The sequence below is a fragment of the Falco peregrinus genome, chromosome Z, assembly GCF_023634155.1.
Source record: "Falco peregrinus isolate bFalPer1 chromosome Z, bFalPer1.pri, whole genome shotgun sequence".
In the NCBI taxonomy this organism is placed as follows: domain Eukaryota; kingdom Metazoa; phylum Chordata; class Aves; order Falconiformes; family Falconidae; genus Falco; species Falco peregrinus.
Window position 1 is genome coordinate 38,966,771 of NC_073739.1, and position 14,274 is coordinate 38,981,044.

At 34.3% G+C, this 14,274-nt stretch overlaps 1 protein-coding gene across 1 annotated transcript in view; it reads left to right on the forward strand.

Annotated features, from left to right (window-relative positions):
* Nucleotides 1-14,274, forward strand: part of CNTNAP4 (contactin associated protein family member 4) — a 261,392-nt gene that overhangs the window by 204,356 nt on the left and 42,762 nt on the right. The window contains exons 13-15 of the mRNA XM_055791657.1: nt 2,565-2,762; nt 8,005-8,161; nt 11,360-11,487. Coding sequence (XP_055647632.1) covers nt 2,565-2,762; nt 8,005-8,161; nt 11,360-11,487 — 483 coding nt within the window. The remainder of the gene's footprint in view (nt 1-2,564; nt 2,763-8,004; nt 8,162-11,359; nt 11,488-14,274) is intronic.

The window sequence follows — 14,274 nt, forward strand, 5'->3', positions numbered from 1 at the left end:
GTATTCCCTTTTCCCACCAGAGGCAGGGAAGTCAGACGCCCACATTTCTTACAGCATTGCCCTGTCTTTGATGTTCATGGGCTCTATTTTCAGGCAGCTGGGAGAGAGATGCCTTTCCCTGGTTTTGTTCTTGGAGGTCAGTTTTGGAAGGAAAAGCCTACAGTCCACACTGCCAGTTAAGATGACCAAACTATGCAGTGACTATGCTTTTCTTTTTGTTTTTATATTTGGGAGTGTCACAATGAATATGATAGCTGACCGGTTTGCCTTAATTTTTATGTTCAGCATAGTCTTTAGATATACTTGTGTCTGTGTGTATGTGCATGTACAAAAACAAATGTAAATTTGCTGTATTTTCAGCCACCTGCTTTTTGACACTGTAAGCATGTACTTAATAAAATGTTATAATTTGACTGAAACCTGGTAATCAATGATAAAAAGTTGCATAAATAGATGCTTTTAATATAATATTTTTGAATAAACACCTAACCTTGATATTTCTTTTAGGTTTTCTAATGAATACTTGTCCTTTAAGTGACCATAAGTTCTTTCTTCTTTATAAATATCTTATAATATCAACCGTGTGTGGCCTGTAGGAAGCTAATAAAATAAAATACCACTCTGTTAAATAGTTAGAAATACTATGGTTAGAACACCAGAAATACTGTCATCAATACTGCAAGTTAGAAAAAATAGTATTTCCCATATCTATCCAAATTACACTGGCCATTAAGATGCAAGAATACAGTTAACAAGAAATTGAAACTCCTCTTAACTAACCTAGACTGGTTTTAACTGGGAGCCTGCCCACCCCTACCTTGAAGTGGATTTTAGTCATGGGTGGTCAGACTATTACAAGCTCTGCAAGTGGAAGCTGAAACAGTAAGCTTTGTACTTTCCTATTCATAGGTGAGAGGGGATGACAAAAGTATAAAACAGCAGAATCATATAAGCCTTTATCAGCCACCAATATTCAGGGCAATTTTTATTTCAAAGAACATGGAAGGAGTAACCTCTTACCCCCGAGCAGAGAGTCTGATGTTACATTTCCTTGTATGCAAGCTATAGGCTACAGAGACGGATGCATTCCTGTGCTATGGTGCTAGCCACTTTCATCCTTCCTGTGTCTCAGTGTACAGGAAAATAATTTTCCTAGTCTCAAAGTAAACACATAGTACTTAGCCTATGGCCTCATGTAGTTTTTTAAAGTAATGCCTTCATATAAGTATTGTAACTTCAGGTTTAGTTCTTGATCTGTGTAGTTTTGCATTGTAGTAATTTTTTTACAACTAAAAATGTTTTCCATAATTGCTGTAGGAAGTTAAAAGAAGAATATTTGTGAAGTTTCAGTATAACTGGAAAGCTATTGAACCATTTTGCTGCTTAGTGTAAGCAACATAGCTCCAAGTTGGAGAAAGTCTGTTTCACAGTAGACCGTACATCTTAGCACAAACCTTTTATAAACATGCAATATATTTTTTATTAATAAAGCATTTAAGTTATATGTATATTTATATGCAAGTCTTTTCTGCTCTTTTATTACAAGAACATAACTTTGGAACATATTTTTCTAGAAATAGTATTTGGAGTATTGAGTATTTACTAGTGATTAATGAAAAAAAAATCTTACAGACACAGTTGAATTGCTTCTTGAATAAACATTTTGGCAATATTTTGCATGTCCTCAGTTTACATGAATCACAAGGCCTGTCTACACATCACATTGAAGTACGCAGCTGCCTTACCCAGCACTATCTGAGCTAAAAGTCAACTTAAGAACTGTACGTCTTTTAGAGAAAAGCAGCTCTCAGTTGCGAACTAGCACTTCATCATGTTACAGTACCAATTCAAGTAGGCATACTATTGTGTTGCATAAATTAATATTACATCATGTGTCTGGAAGCAACTTTGTATTGAACTTCAGAAGCTATGATTCTTCATCCTTGCCTAAATACACGTTTTGAATATTACTTCAAATAATGACTAATATTTGATTTTAGATGGCTAGAATAACTCAGTTTCATGCAATCTGATTTTTATAGTAAATACAGTATTTGCAAGCTACTTTTGCTTCTTGGTATAATAGAAAAAATGCTTTAGGCCATTTCGTCACACAAAATGATTAATTCAAATTATAGTGATCTATATAATGTAGCTAGATACTAGGATAGGATTTAGTGATATTTTATAAATAATTTAAGCCTGGGAAAAGTAAAAATAGTATTATTTCTTTCTATTCTTTCATAGAAATTTACCATATAAACCATATCTTAATCAAGAGACAATTATTTGGGTGTCATCACTGTTTCCTTATTCAATAATCATAACAAGCTGAATACCCATTACAGTCATGGTATGATAATATACTTATGAATAGAGACAATGATTAATTGTTTTCATTTTTGTTCAGTGATTTATGTCTCTGTTTCATATGCACAAAAGCATTTTTTGTGATTAAAGAAGTCATCTTAAACTTTGGTTGATTTCATCATGCATTCTCCTTTCATTACCAATTTTTGCAACTACTTCTCATTCTTTATCACTTTTCACATCTGTTTTGAAAGATACAACGTGGACAATTATACAGCATAACAACACCAACCTAACCAGAGTCAAAAGTGCTAATCGAGAGAACCCCCACACTGTGTCTTTCAAGTACTCTGCCAGCCTAGACCAGCTTCAGGCCACAATTAACCATGCAGAGCACTGTGAACAGCAGCTTGCTTACCACTGCAAAAAGTCAAGGCTGTTAGATAAGCCAGGTAAGTAAAGCAGAGAAATTGTATTATACTACATAGCGCATTTTATTTTACTGGCTACTGAAGGTATTTATTGCTATCAAGGTTATGGCATTTTGCTGCTAAAGAGCCTGAACTACTTTAAATAGATCTTTGAAGCAGAAAAACAGAAATGTCAGTTCATAATGATCTTTGTTTGAAGAATTAAGTGCTTTCAAAGTTAATTTCTCTTGTAAGTCTTTGAAATTAACAGGGATTATTATTAACAGAGCTCCTGTTGGTCTGCCTTCCAGGGATTTTTAAATTTTAATTAAGGAATTAGTGAGGAAATATCTCCTTAAAAGAACACAAATTACTGCATAGATATCAGCAGAAGTTCATCACTGAATGTTTTTGAACACTTAAAGAGCATATTTTGAGTTCTTGACAAAAAGCATTGATAACATTAAAATCCATTGTTCAATATAAGTATTCACTAAAAAAAGCAATAGTTAAAATGTGGATTATTATCAAATTATAATTGTTTTAAGAGAAAAAAATCATGGAAATTCTCTGACATACTTAAAGAAAGATTAAGTTATGTAGTCTACTTAAATCTTAACTCACTGACACAGAGCTGCTGATAACAGACTTTGCTTTGAAAATCCATTCTAAGTAGTCCAAATAATGTGGAAGTAAACATCTCATTGTCTTGTGTCTTTTGAAAAACTAAATGAAATTGCTTGACTTGTCCACCAGAAACTCTGAAACTGCTCAATTTAATTTCTTGGCATTCTTTCCTACTAAGCAGAGAGCAGGCCTCTGAGTGCAAGTCTCTGGTTTTCTCTAAACTCTTTCCCTATGTATTCTTTCTTCCTAATTATGTCGTAAACACCACTGGACTTCTTTGACTAGAATTCACTCTTGGCAGAATATCTGCTTGAAAACTTCTCTGCGGCCATAAATGAACCTACTGCTTAAGATATCCCACTGAACCTCCATTTTATGTATGGACTCCAAACTAAAGTTATGGTTAGATGTTCAAAATCTACACCAAGCAAAGGGTTTCAAGAATGTGCTTTCTAGGTATTTCATATCTTTTGGCTATTAACTGTCCCATAGACTAAGTGAAAACCCTGAAAAAACAATAAACCCTACCTCTCCAACTCCCCAATTTCAGCAGTGATCAAGCTAGAAAGCATAAAAAATATTTAGATCAAAGAAGAAGAGAATGGAAGACACAGGCAAGCAGGACTTCCTACATTTTTTTGTGATTTGATGAGATTGCACAGAAATGTAGTTTTCTCTAGAAAGCTAAAAAAGTCCAATCAGTCAATTGCGCTAAGCCATATAATATTTAGTTTTGAATGCTAGGAGTAAATAGGCATGGGGCAGTTATCTGTGAGTTCTACAGATTTTCTGAAATCATTCTTTGCTTAAACATTACCATGGACTGTACCAAAATGCAACTTGCCATTCTTCTGAAGAGTGGCCTTTAGTATGTTTTGAAAAAGAGCACTCTAAGCTAAGGGAAACCTAGGATCAAGTGACGGTCAGTCTTTGCATCTGCAGTGAGGCCACTTAAAAAAGGAAACACTGAGTTTTGTGATATAGGGATGAATAAAAACATTTATTAAAGAGAATTATGGTTTATGATTCCCTTACTGTTTGAAAGCAGCCAGAGCCACATTTTTATAACTGTTTAAAAGATGTATTAACTTTGTCTTATCTTTTCTAGTGTTCTTAATTAAATAACTCCCTTAAAATAATTTTCGGAATTTTATATTCCAGGATTTAGATCTGCCCTTTTTTAGTTCAAGGGTAGTGATCATGGTGGATGACTTAATAAGGATGGATCCTTTTGACCCATTCTGTCATGGTAAAAGTAAAAAGAGATTAAGTTCATGGGAGAAGATGCCCCTTTGTAGATACAGACTGCCGTGTGCTTTGAAGGGCTAGGTCTCACCTACAAGGAGAAGTGGGGTTTTGGTTTTTTGGTTGTTGGGTTTATTTGTTGGGTTTTTTTCCCCAAAATATTATATGTGTTTGTACTTCTTTTCAGGAAACTCAGTAATCCATGCACCTAGAGTATCTATTGAAATAGATGTTTTCAGCATCTGAATCACATCAGCAGCAAACTGTATGAATTTGCACAGCCTTAGAACTGCAGAATCACAAATCAATGAGTGGCTGAGGTTGGAAGGGATGTTTAGAGGTCACCTGGTCTAGTGCCCTTGCTCAAGGAGGGCCACCTAGAGTCAGTTCCCAGGACCATATCCACAAGTTAAACACATACACGCAGTATATATATAGTATGTACAGTCTTAGAAGTCGCCATGCTATCTACTGTTAAGGACAACTGGCAACGCTTAGACAAGCCCTAATTACAGCTGGGACTCATCTAAACTGACAACAGTCAGTGTGTTATGAATATATTGTGAAATACTTTTAGTCTTTCAACACAACAAAATGTAAGCCCTAGGCTTTTGTGTATGAGACTATAGAAGGAAGTTTTTCAAATTTCCTCCAATTTATCTTCTTCTTCCTTCTACAAATATAAAAGTCAAATATGCTGATATCATGGAAAGGGAGAATTCTAGTATCTTTTGAAAATGTTAAGGTCATGCCACTGCATAAAATGCATCTTTTTTCATCTCCTGGATATCAGGCGGAAAAGGAGTGAGGGATCCTCTCATGTTTGCATGCATTTTTTCTCCAAGGTATATCTTTCAATTGAAACATATGGACTGAAGACAGAACATATTACTTGTTCCCTCTGAAGAGTAGTAATTTAATATTTAAAACTGTTACCAAAAAATCTAGTTCTGTGTTTTTGTGTGCTTTGAAAATGTATTTCTCACCTATATTTATGTGAAACATATAATTTCTAGACATCTCTAGCCGATATGCATTCTAACTTTTAGTGTCTCAGTGTGACATAGTACCATAAACTTTAGAAGCTTGATTTGAAATTTTTGTAAGAACATTGCAATTATAAGTGTGAATTGTAGTTAAACTTTATAGGATGCTCTGTCTATTTAGAAGAGCTCAGAGAGCTAAATAATAATTCTTTTTTAAATAGAAATGCTTAAAAAACTTAAGAAAAGTTTAAGAAGTTAAAAGTGACAATTTCAAATTTTGGACTCGCTGACTTAGCTGTTATTTCATCTACTCAGCATCTGAAGATAGTTTTCACCAAGTTTTCCTGTTTAAGATCACCATTATGTATTTGCTTGCTGGTTTTTATTTATGTTTCTTTAAATGATTTAACAGTCAGAATTACAAAGCAAACAAGCAAAAATCAATCAAGCACACATAACTAATAAGTGAAACATATATGACATTGAAAAAATATTCAAAATACATTTTACTGAAGAAAGTTTATTCTATTTCATGTATTATGGACACCATGAAATATCAGAGCTTGAAATGCAAATAAGTATGTTATCAAATTGCCTGCAAAATTTAAATCCTCCCACTCCTGCTATCTATGATCTCCACTAGCTTTGCCTGACAAGTACAAAATTTGATGATGGTCACATGAAATTTTTTTGGAATCAAGCAGTCAATGTAGCAATTCTAAACTGACTGCATTTTAAGAATACGTTATACTCAATCAGCCTGGATAGTGCTTGCAAAGAAGTCACCTGTTAATGCATTTGTGTGATCATTATGAAGAAATCTCTAGCCATTTTAATTAATAGCTTTATTTTACTTAGGTAGTATTTTCCACCAAAACAGGGATAGCAATTTAAGCTAATCAGTATGAACTTGCAGCATTTCAGTAAATAGTCTCTCCTCACTCTTCTGTATGAATAAAAACCTGAGTCTAACTTTTAAACATAACCCAATGTCCCTAGTGAAAGAGTGGGAGTATTAATTCATGACTGCAGTATAAAGCTCAGACATGCTGTTGAAACAGCAGAAATATTCTGCTTTTTACTGTCTTAGTTGTTGGAAGCTTTTTAAGGTGTTGTCTGATAAATTATTTATAAACTGTCTCCAGGTTTTCTTCCTCCTGTGATGTCTTGCAAACAAAAACATTGATATTGGACATTGATTCCATTATGCAAGTTTGGCTTTTCCAGAAACTGCTTGCCCTGTCTTTTGGCCTGCTGGGTTGACAGTTGTGTGGTAATGAATGCAGTCAATATGTTTACAATCTGAGAGATTGTCAGCTAACTGAAGTCATATCTAACAGTGAGGTTTAATAAGCAGCGGCAGTTTTAAGTAAAGCTGAGACTAGGATAAATTCCAGCTTCTTTGTGGGGGCCTGCTGCTCAAAACTTGGAGCTTCAGCAACAGCAAAAAGAAGTGCATCTATAAGAAACTATAATTTAACAGTACTTGATTTCTTCTCATGCCTTGACTTTCATGCATTGAATCTATCATCTTTCCTTCTCATTTGAGATGGTTTCTCTTTATGCTTCATATCTTTTGGTTATTTTCTGTTCTGTGTATAATTTCTGTTGCTGTGCCTGCTTGGCAGCACCTTTAAACTTAATCTGCAGTACTGTAACATTAAGGAAACATCCAATTTTATCATTTTGCTACAAACAACGCTGACTGAATGCACCGCACAGAGATGTAATAGTCCTGGGAAACCTCAGTTCTGCTTACCAGATACATCAACTTGCTTATGGGAGCAACATCAACATGATTTCTGCTGTCGCTGAGTGTATAAATTATTAATCTGCTGCCTGTGATCTAACAACTGTCTTTATTCATTTCTGATTAACACCACTATTCAACTGCTTAATGTCTTTCACAGATAGGGGTAGTAATACTCTGAAGTACTCTTGGTAGTGGGACGAGACTGTTTCGGCATAGCTTTCCTGTAACTATTCTCATTCTATTGCTGGTAGTTCTGTAATCTGAAATTGATCTTTATTTGGGAATATAAACTACCCTCATTTTTAGTGCAGTGGCATCTTCTTTTTCATGGACCATTTTAAAATGAGTTATATAAATGGGCTGCTTAAGATAAATGATTCTAATATCATGGCTGGCTGAGCTAGGAACTGTGAGTTCCATTTTCCAGTAATGCTAGCAAAAATCTGTGACAATCATTTAATACCTGATAATGAAGTATTAGAATGAATAATTGCTTACAAATAAAGGTAGTAATTCTCTCCCTCCCCACCCCCCCCACCCCCCTTGTTTAAAGTTTTTAGATTTGAGGAGTGATTTTTCTCTGTTTAACCATTTAGAAATCTACTTGTACAAGAAAAAATGAGAGAAGTAGGAGACAAAACTGGGCACTGATTTTCTCTGATCTACCTTTTAGATGGGGTGCCACTGAGCTGGTGGATTGGAAGAACCAATGAAACACAGACTTACTGGGGAGGTTCCTTGCCTGCTGCACAAAAATGTGCTTGTGGATTAGAGGGGAACTGCATTGATTCCCAGCATTACTGCAACTGTGATGCAGACAGAGATGAATGGTGACGTCTTACTGTTGATTAATCACAATACTTTTTTTCCTGGAAAGTAAATTAAAAGCATATACAGATTTTAGCACATTTAGAACAGCAAGGCTGCTGTAAATTTAAATTACTACAGTGTTACCCATGTCTTTGATATAGGACATACTTCCTCATAAAACTCTAACTGTATACAATATTGCTAATTCTTTCACTCTGAATTCTGAGGAAGGTTTAATTTTATACAGACACTTTTATCTTTGTGTGGTGTATTGCATGTTATATATTAAGACATTAGCTCTGGTCTTTAGTAGAACTTCAGTTATTAGTCTTAGAATACTAAAAGTAACTACAGCTAAAATAAAAGTTTCTGGAAAAAGGTCAGTTAACCTTTAGCATACTTTTTAACTAAAACTTTAAGAATTTAGACTTTTTACCCCCTTTTTTGTCATCTACCACTTAGATCATCAGAATTGGACACGCTCGCTATCAGCAAAGCAAAGCACTCATATAGAATCCTATTCTAAGAGGATGGAAGGCTTTCTAAAATGTTAATCTTCCACTTGTGCTTATCTCTGATGTTATTAAAGATGCCATTCAATTAAGTAATATAAGAGATTAATTCCTGTTACAATGTCAAATCTGAACCTGACTTTTCACTTAAAAGGACCAGATACAACTTTCTCAACAATACTTCCACTGCAGTACAGGACTTCATAAAGCAGAAAGGGACTTTGCAAATGAAAGCTTTTCTGTTGAAGAAACTTTTAAGCTTTTAAACTTTAAAAGTATTTTTAATTTTCATAAATCCAATTCAATGAGTGTGTTAGTGTATGCATGTTATTATATATTTTTTTGAAACATGTGTTTGAAAATAGAAAAATGCAAGGAAATTATTTAGAGACATCTTCATGTGTCCAAAATAAAGCAATGCATTGTTATTATATCAAGCTAGATATTCACTCTTCCTTTAAATAAACAACTAATTAATTTGGTTGGAAAATGTTTATTCTGTCATCATGAGCAGGGAACTCAGCAGATACAGAAATGAAAATACAACAAAGGGTTACTCAAAGAACAATTCTTCACAAGCTTCAAAAGTTTCTGTAGGGAAAGAATTTGCATCTGCAGTAAAACTCAAAGAGTGATATCTGCCGTGCTCATTCTAATAAAGAGATTAAACAAATACATAGTACGCTAGGAGTTTCCCTATTATTGGGCTGTACAATTTTTGATGCCTAACAGCAAAAGTGGTAAAAGATAAATGCTTTTTGAGACAGGATTTTGAGGAGTTGCCGCATATGTAATACATTCTTGCCTAGTTTTGTCATTCATTTAATCCATCCTCACACACATAAGTTAATTTTTAATCATTAACGTACTTGTAAATAAAGTAGGTAGAGGATGGCATGCATGTCTTCATTATAACCACTTTCAGTAAATTGCATATGTTGATGAGTGTATTACATTGAAAATATAATTATTTTGCTTTGTATTTCTGTATGTGTCCACTTCTGATATTTTAGTTTTCATTTTAAGTGGAGATTTATCCCTGTAACTGCAATGTTATGGAGGCTATGTTTACACTTATTTTGGTAGTTGTGCTTAATGTTATATTTGGTTCCCAAGAGACTACTGGTTTGAATCAGTTGACTCAATAATGTTCGTAGGGCAGAAAAAGTAGGTGGAAGCTGTTCTTCTTTGAAGTGTTTTCTGAACACAGAAAATCAAGAGTTACATGTGTTGCAGTTTTGAAAATATGGTATTGATATTCTATTTTGATAGTGACATCATTGTATTTTATAGATTGGACATAGATTTAGCTCTAAAGTCCTTGTTTGACTGTTCCAAAACTTTAAGTCTCTAAAAATCTAAAATAAAAAAGACATGTTTTTTAAAAAAACACTGCTCCTAAAGATCTACAAAAATGCAAATCCTCTTTGCAGAACTAGTTTCTACTTAGTTTCCCTTTATCTGCAGCATAGTTTTACAGAAGTGAACGATTTAAGTGTTTTGGGCTTTTTTTTTCAGTTCTAAAATATCTGCAATACCTCACCTCATAAAAACTTCAAACGTTTTTAAGAAATGTTTTGCATTCCTCCCTTACAAAAAAAAACTTTCCTGAAAAAAATTGTACATTTGTTTGCACTGTGCTCCAAAACAGATAAATAGAAATTGAATAGAAGGGAAAGATGGTAATGTTAGTAAAGGGAGGGAGGAGACGAGCAAAAATCACTAATTTAATTCAACATAAGGATGGAATCTTTTCTCATTGTCTCAGTCCCAGTGCATGGTGTACTGAGAGAGGAGATTACTAAACCCAACCACATTCCCAGAGGAACATGGCTTGCTTGCTGAGGTGTGTGTCTCATGTTTAATCTCTGAGCAGTGTGAGTTCCAGATTGCCTCACCTCTCTGAGATTGTACTATTGTCTCTGAGATATTTGCTTTGCCCATTAAAAGGAAAATTCAACTATAAGTGGATTGAATGGACAGATAGATTTTTCCAGAATGACCCTGAGTGATTGAATATTTCCATGGGTTCAGGGGAAGCAATTTTAGGGCCAAAACTGGTGCTTATGAAATTTAGAAATTCAGTTCCGACATTAAATTAACAAGGATTTCAAATGAGGAATTTCACCTAAGATTGCAAGTACTGGGTGTGTACTCTGATGCTAGGTTGCATATTTCCTTTTCTGCTAATTACATATTTGCAGCATATGCTTTTTTTTCCTGCACACTCAGCATGACTTAATATTTTTCTATTTAATTTTTAACATTTTTCAAGGTAAAAAACTGAAGAAAATATGTTAAACATATTTGAAAATTATACTAAACCATTTAATATTCCTTTATGAAGAGACAGACCATTATAGATACTGCATATTCCTAGGAACATAAAATTACTGACTTGAGCAAATACATTAACTTAGGCAGCCAGCTTGGTACCCATTTATGTCAAAAAGTTTTTTCTCATACCTTTGCAGACAAGCACAACAGTAAAAATACCCACTTCGCATGAAATTATTTCATTCTTGTCAAATGATCACAATATTAACACCAAAGCATACATTTGTATTTATGGCTGCTTGTATTGCCCTTAGAGCTATGCAGCACATTTTTTCAGAATTTAAATATTTCCTTTCCCCTAGCAATGTGTCAATGAAATGTTTATCAGAAATATTTAGGACAGCTGTGGCTTTCATTTTACCTTTACAGGACTAATGATACTGGATTCCTTTCCTACAAGGAGCATCTACCAGTAACTGAAATTGTGATCACAGATACCGACAGACCAAATTCTGAAGCAGCTTACAAACTGGGGCCTTTGCTTTGCCGTGGTGACAGTAAGTAGCAACTGCAGAGTTTTGCTAAGCAACAATGCTGTTTGACTGCAATAAATTTTAAACACTGTTTGCTCAACAGCCTAAGATACACTTTTGAAAAAAAAATCACCAAGTTTTTTTAGTAATTAGAAAGGAAAAAGACGAAGTGTTATGGTCCAATGCAAATCAGGGTAAAATTGTAAAGATACGTTTTTGGAGATACAAAACAATAATGAAGACAGAAATAGTATAGTGTTCAAACTGGTATTTTGAGTACAAAATCCAATGTTTTTATACAATTTGAATTAAGTTATGAATAAAGCATTACAAGAAGGGGAATTTATAACAGGTTGACATATCTTGGGGATATACCCTTCACTAGATATGCATGCCTCCATCACCAAATCGTAGACATATTAATTCTTCTGAGTATTTGTGCAACTAGGAAAACTAAAATATGGGAGATTCATCCAGTGTATACAAAATATATGAGCAAAAATTCGACTCCACATAAGAATTTAAAATTTAGAAATTTATACAGTAATTCAAAGAGTAAAGTTTATACATCCTGAATATGTATGCAGTAACCAGGAAAACATAATGTGTGAAGAAATGATTTAAAAGTAATAAGACAACTGGAGCAAAACTGATATCTTACTGATGATTTGCGATGACATTTCTGATTTCATTAATTTCCATCTTCATTGGCAAGGAAATTAGATTTGGTTTGTGTTCAATAGTAAACTATCGCACAAAATTCTATGGCTGCTGCTGTTTCTAATCAAAAGTCAGGAGAAGCAATGATATAGATCATCCTAAATATCTTAAGTGAAGAATTGAATGGGCAGAAACTTTTCTAAAGTTAAGTAAGGGATTAAAATATTTATTTAAAATGCTTAATTTCTTTACATCAAATGCTACCCTATGAGTTTTCATAAACTTCAGATTGTTTCAAATAATTACAAATTTCTAATTTTATTCCTTATGTGTTTTTACTCCTTCAACATATGATGTTGTGTTTGTTTTTCAAATTTCTTCAGCCTTTATGAAAAGGAGGAAATGAATGCCGGTAAAGAAGTACTTGAAAAGAATTGCTGAAATGTACTTATGTACTTTTAGGCTCATTCATGAGACTGCATGGATAAAAAAATATAAATTTGCATGTATTTATTTTTATGTCATCTCTGCTTCCATTCCTGTGACTTGTCAGGGCAATTGTGCCTGGAAGATTTGTTAGCAGATGTGTATTACAGCAGTGCGTTCAAATTTTCTTACAAAAATTTATTAGGTATGAAAAGAAACCACCCAACATCCAACAAACCTTTGGGTGCTTCCTTTTCACTTGTCTGGAATTTGGTTGTGAGCTGATGACTTAAGCTACTTATTAAAGGATCATTAAAACATGAGGTTTAAATCATAATCCCATATCATATATGGGATTATGGTATAATTTAGGTTGAAGAGGACCTTAAGGAGGTGTCTGGTTTACAGCAGGATCGGGCATGAGCTTAGACCAGGTCTTTCAGGGCTTTGTCAAATTGGAGATTGAACCCCCAAAGTGTGGCGCCCACACTAGTTCTCTGGGCAGCCTGCTCCACTGCTTGGCTGACTTTGAAGATTTCTTTTTCACTTCAATCAAGTCTGAAATTCTGTTGTTTACTTATACCCATTGTCCTTGATATTCACACAACAATGCAAAGAGCCTGGCTCTGTCTTCTTGATGATTTTGCCTTAGGTATTGGGGGATGCTGTGAGGTCCCTGACAAAGCTGTTCCTCCTCCAGGCTAAACCAGCCCTGGTCCCTCAGCCTGAAGGGCAGGAAAACTTCTCCAGACCAGAACATCCTGGTGTCCTCCCCATACATGCTTCTTTTCATCAATTTTTTCGTTTGTACTGGAGGGCCTAAAATTGGAGGCAGTATGTAGATGGGGTCTAACAAGTGTTGAGCAGAGGCGGGTAACAGCTTTTCTTAATTGACTGGCTATGCTTATAGAGCCTATGGTACAGAAGGCTTTCAGTATAGCTTTCAGTATAGCCAGGGACAATGAAATGAGAGACAATGACAACGATGAAACAGAAATATTTACAGCTTGTGTAGTACTAACAAGTGGGGAGAATTTCAATTTCACTACTCACCAAGTTCCCAGCTACTATTAATTACATAACCTGACCCCAATTATCACAAATCTTAAAACACAGAAGCCAGCTAGCTTCCCTGGGTGAATCATTAAAACATACAGACAGTTCTGACACCCATTGACCTCCCTGCCTTTATTTGATATTTGCTTAGTTTGAGTGATTGAATTGCTGCAAAATTTCACACTGATGCTAAATGATCACAGTATTTCTAGACAAGCTGAAATAGAGAAGTCTAAAATATCATGAGGACAAGCACAAGAAGTCATCTGAATGTCAGAGGAAATTTTTGTAATATCAGACCATGTTGTAGAATTTGTCTTCAGAAGTAAGCAATTTGGCACTGAAATAATCTCAATGAAAAGACCTTTCAGAATATAATAGTTAATGGTAATAATACAGCAAACACATTGAAAAGGAACATTCACTTTAATTGTTTAATAAAAGCAGTAATAATGCAATTTTTATGAGGTGTTTATATCATAAAGACCAAGATAATTAAGAGACAGCATGCTTTTAAAGAGGTAGGGACTAAGATTTGATAAAGCAATATAGAATTTCTGAAAGAAAAATTAATGTAAAATCATAGAATTTTGACATAAAAACGAAGTGCAAGATGTTAAGTAAAATAGTAGTTGTATGACAATATAACATATATAGACATGAAGTATC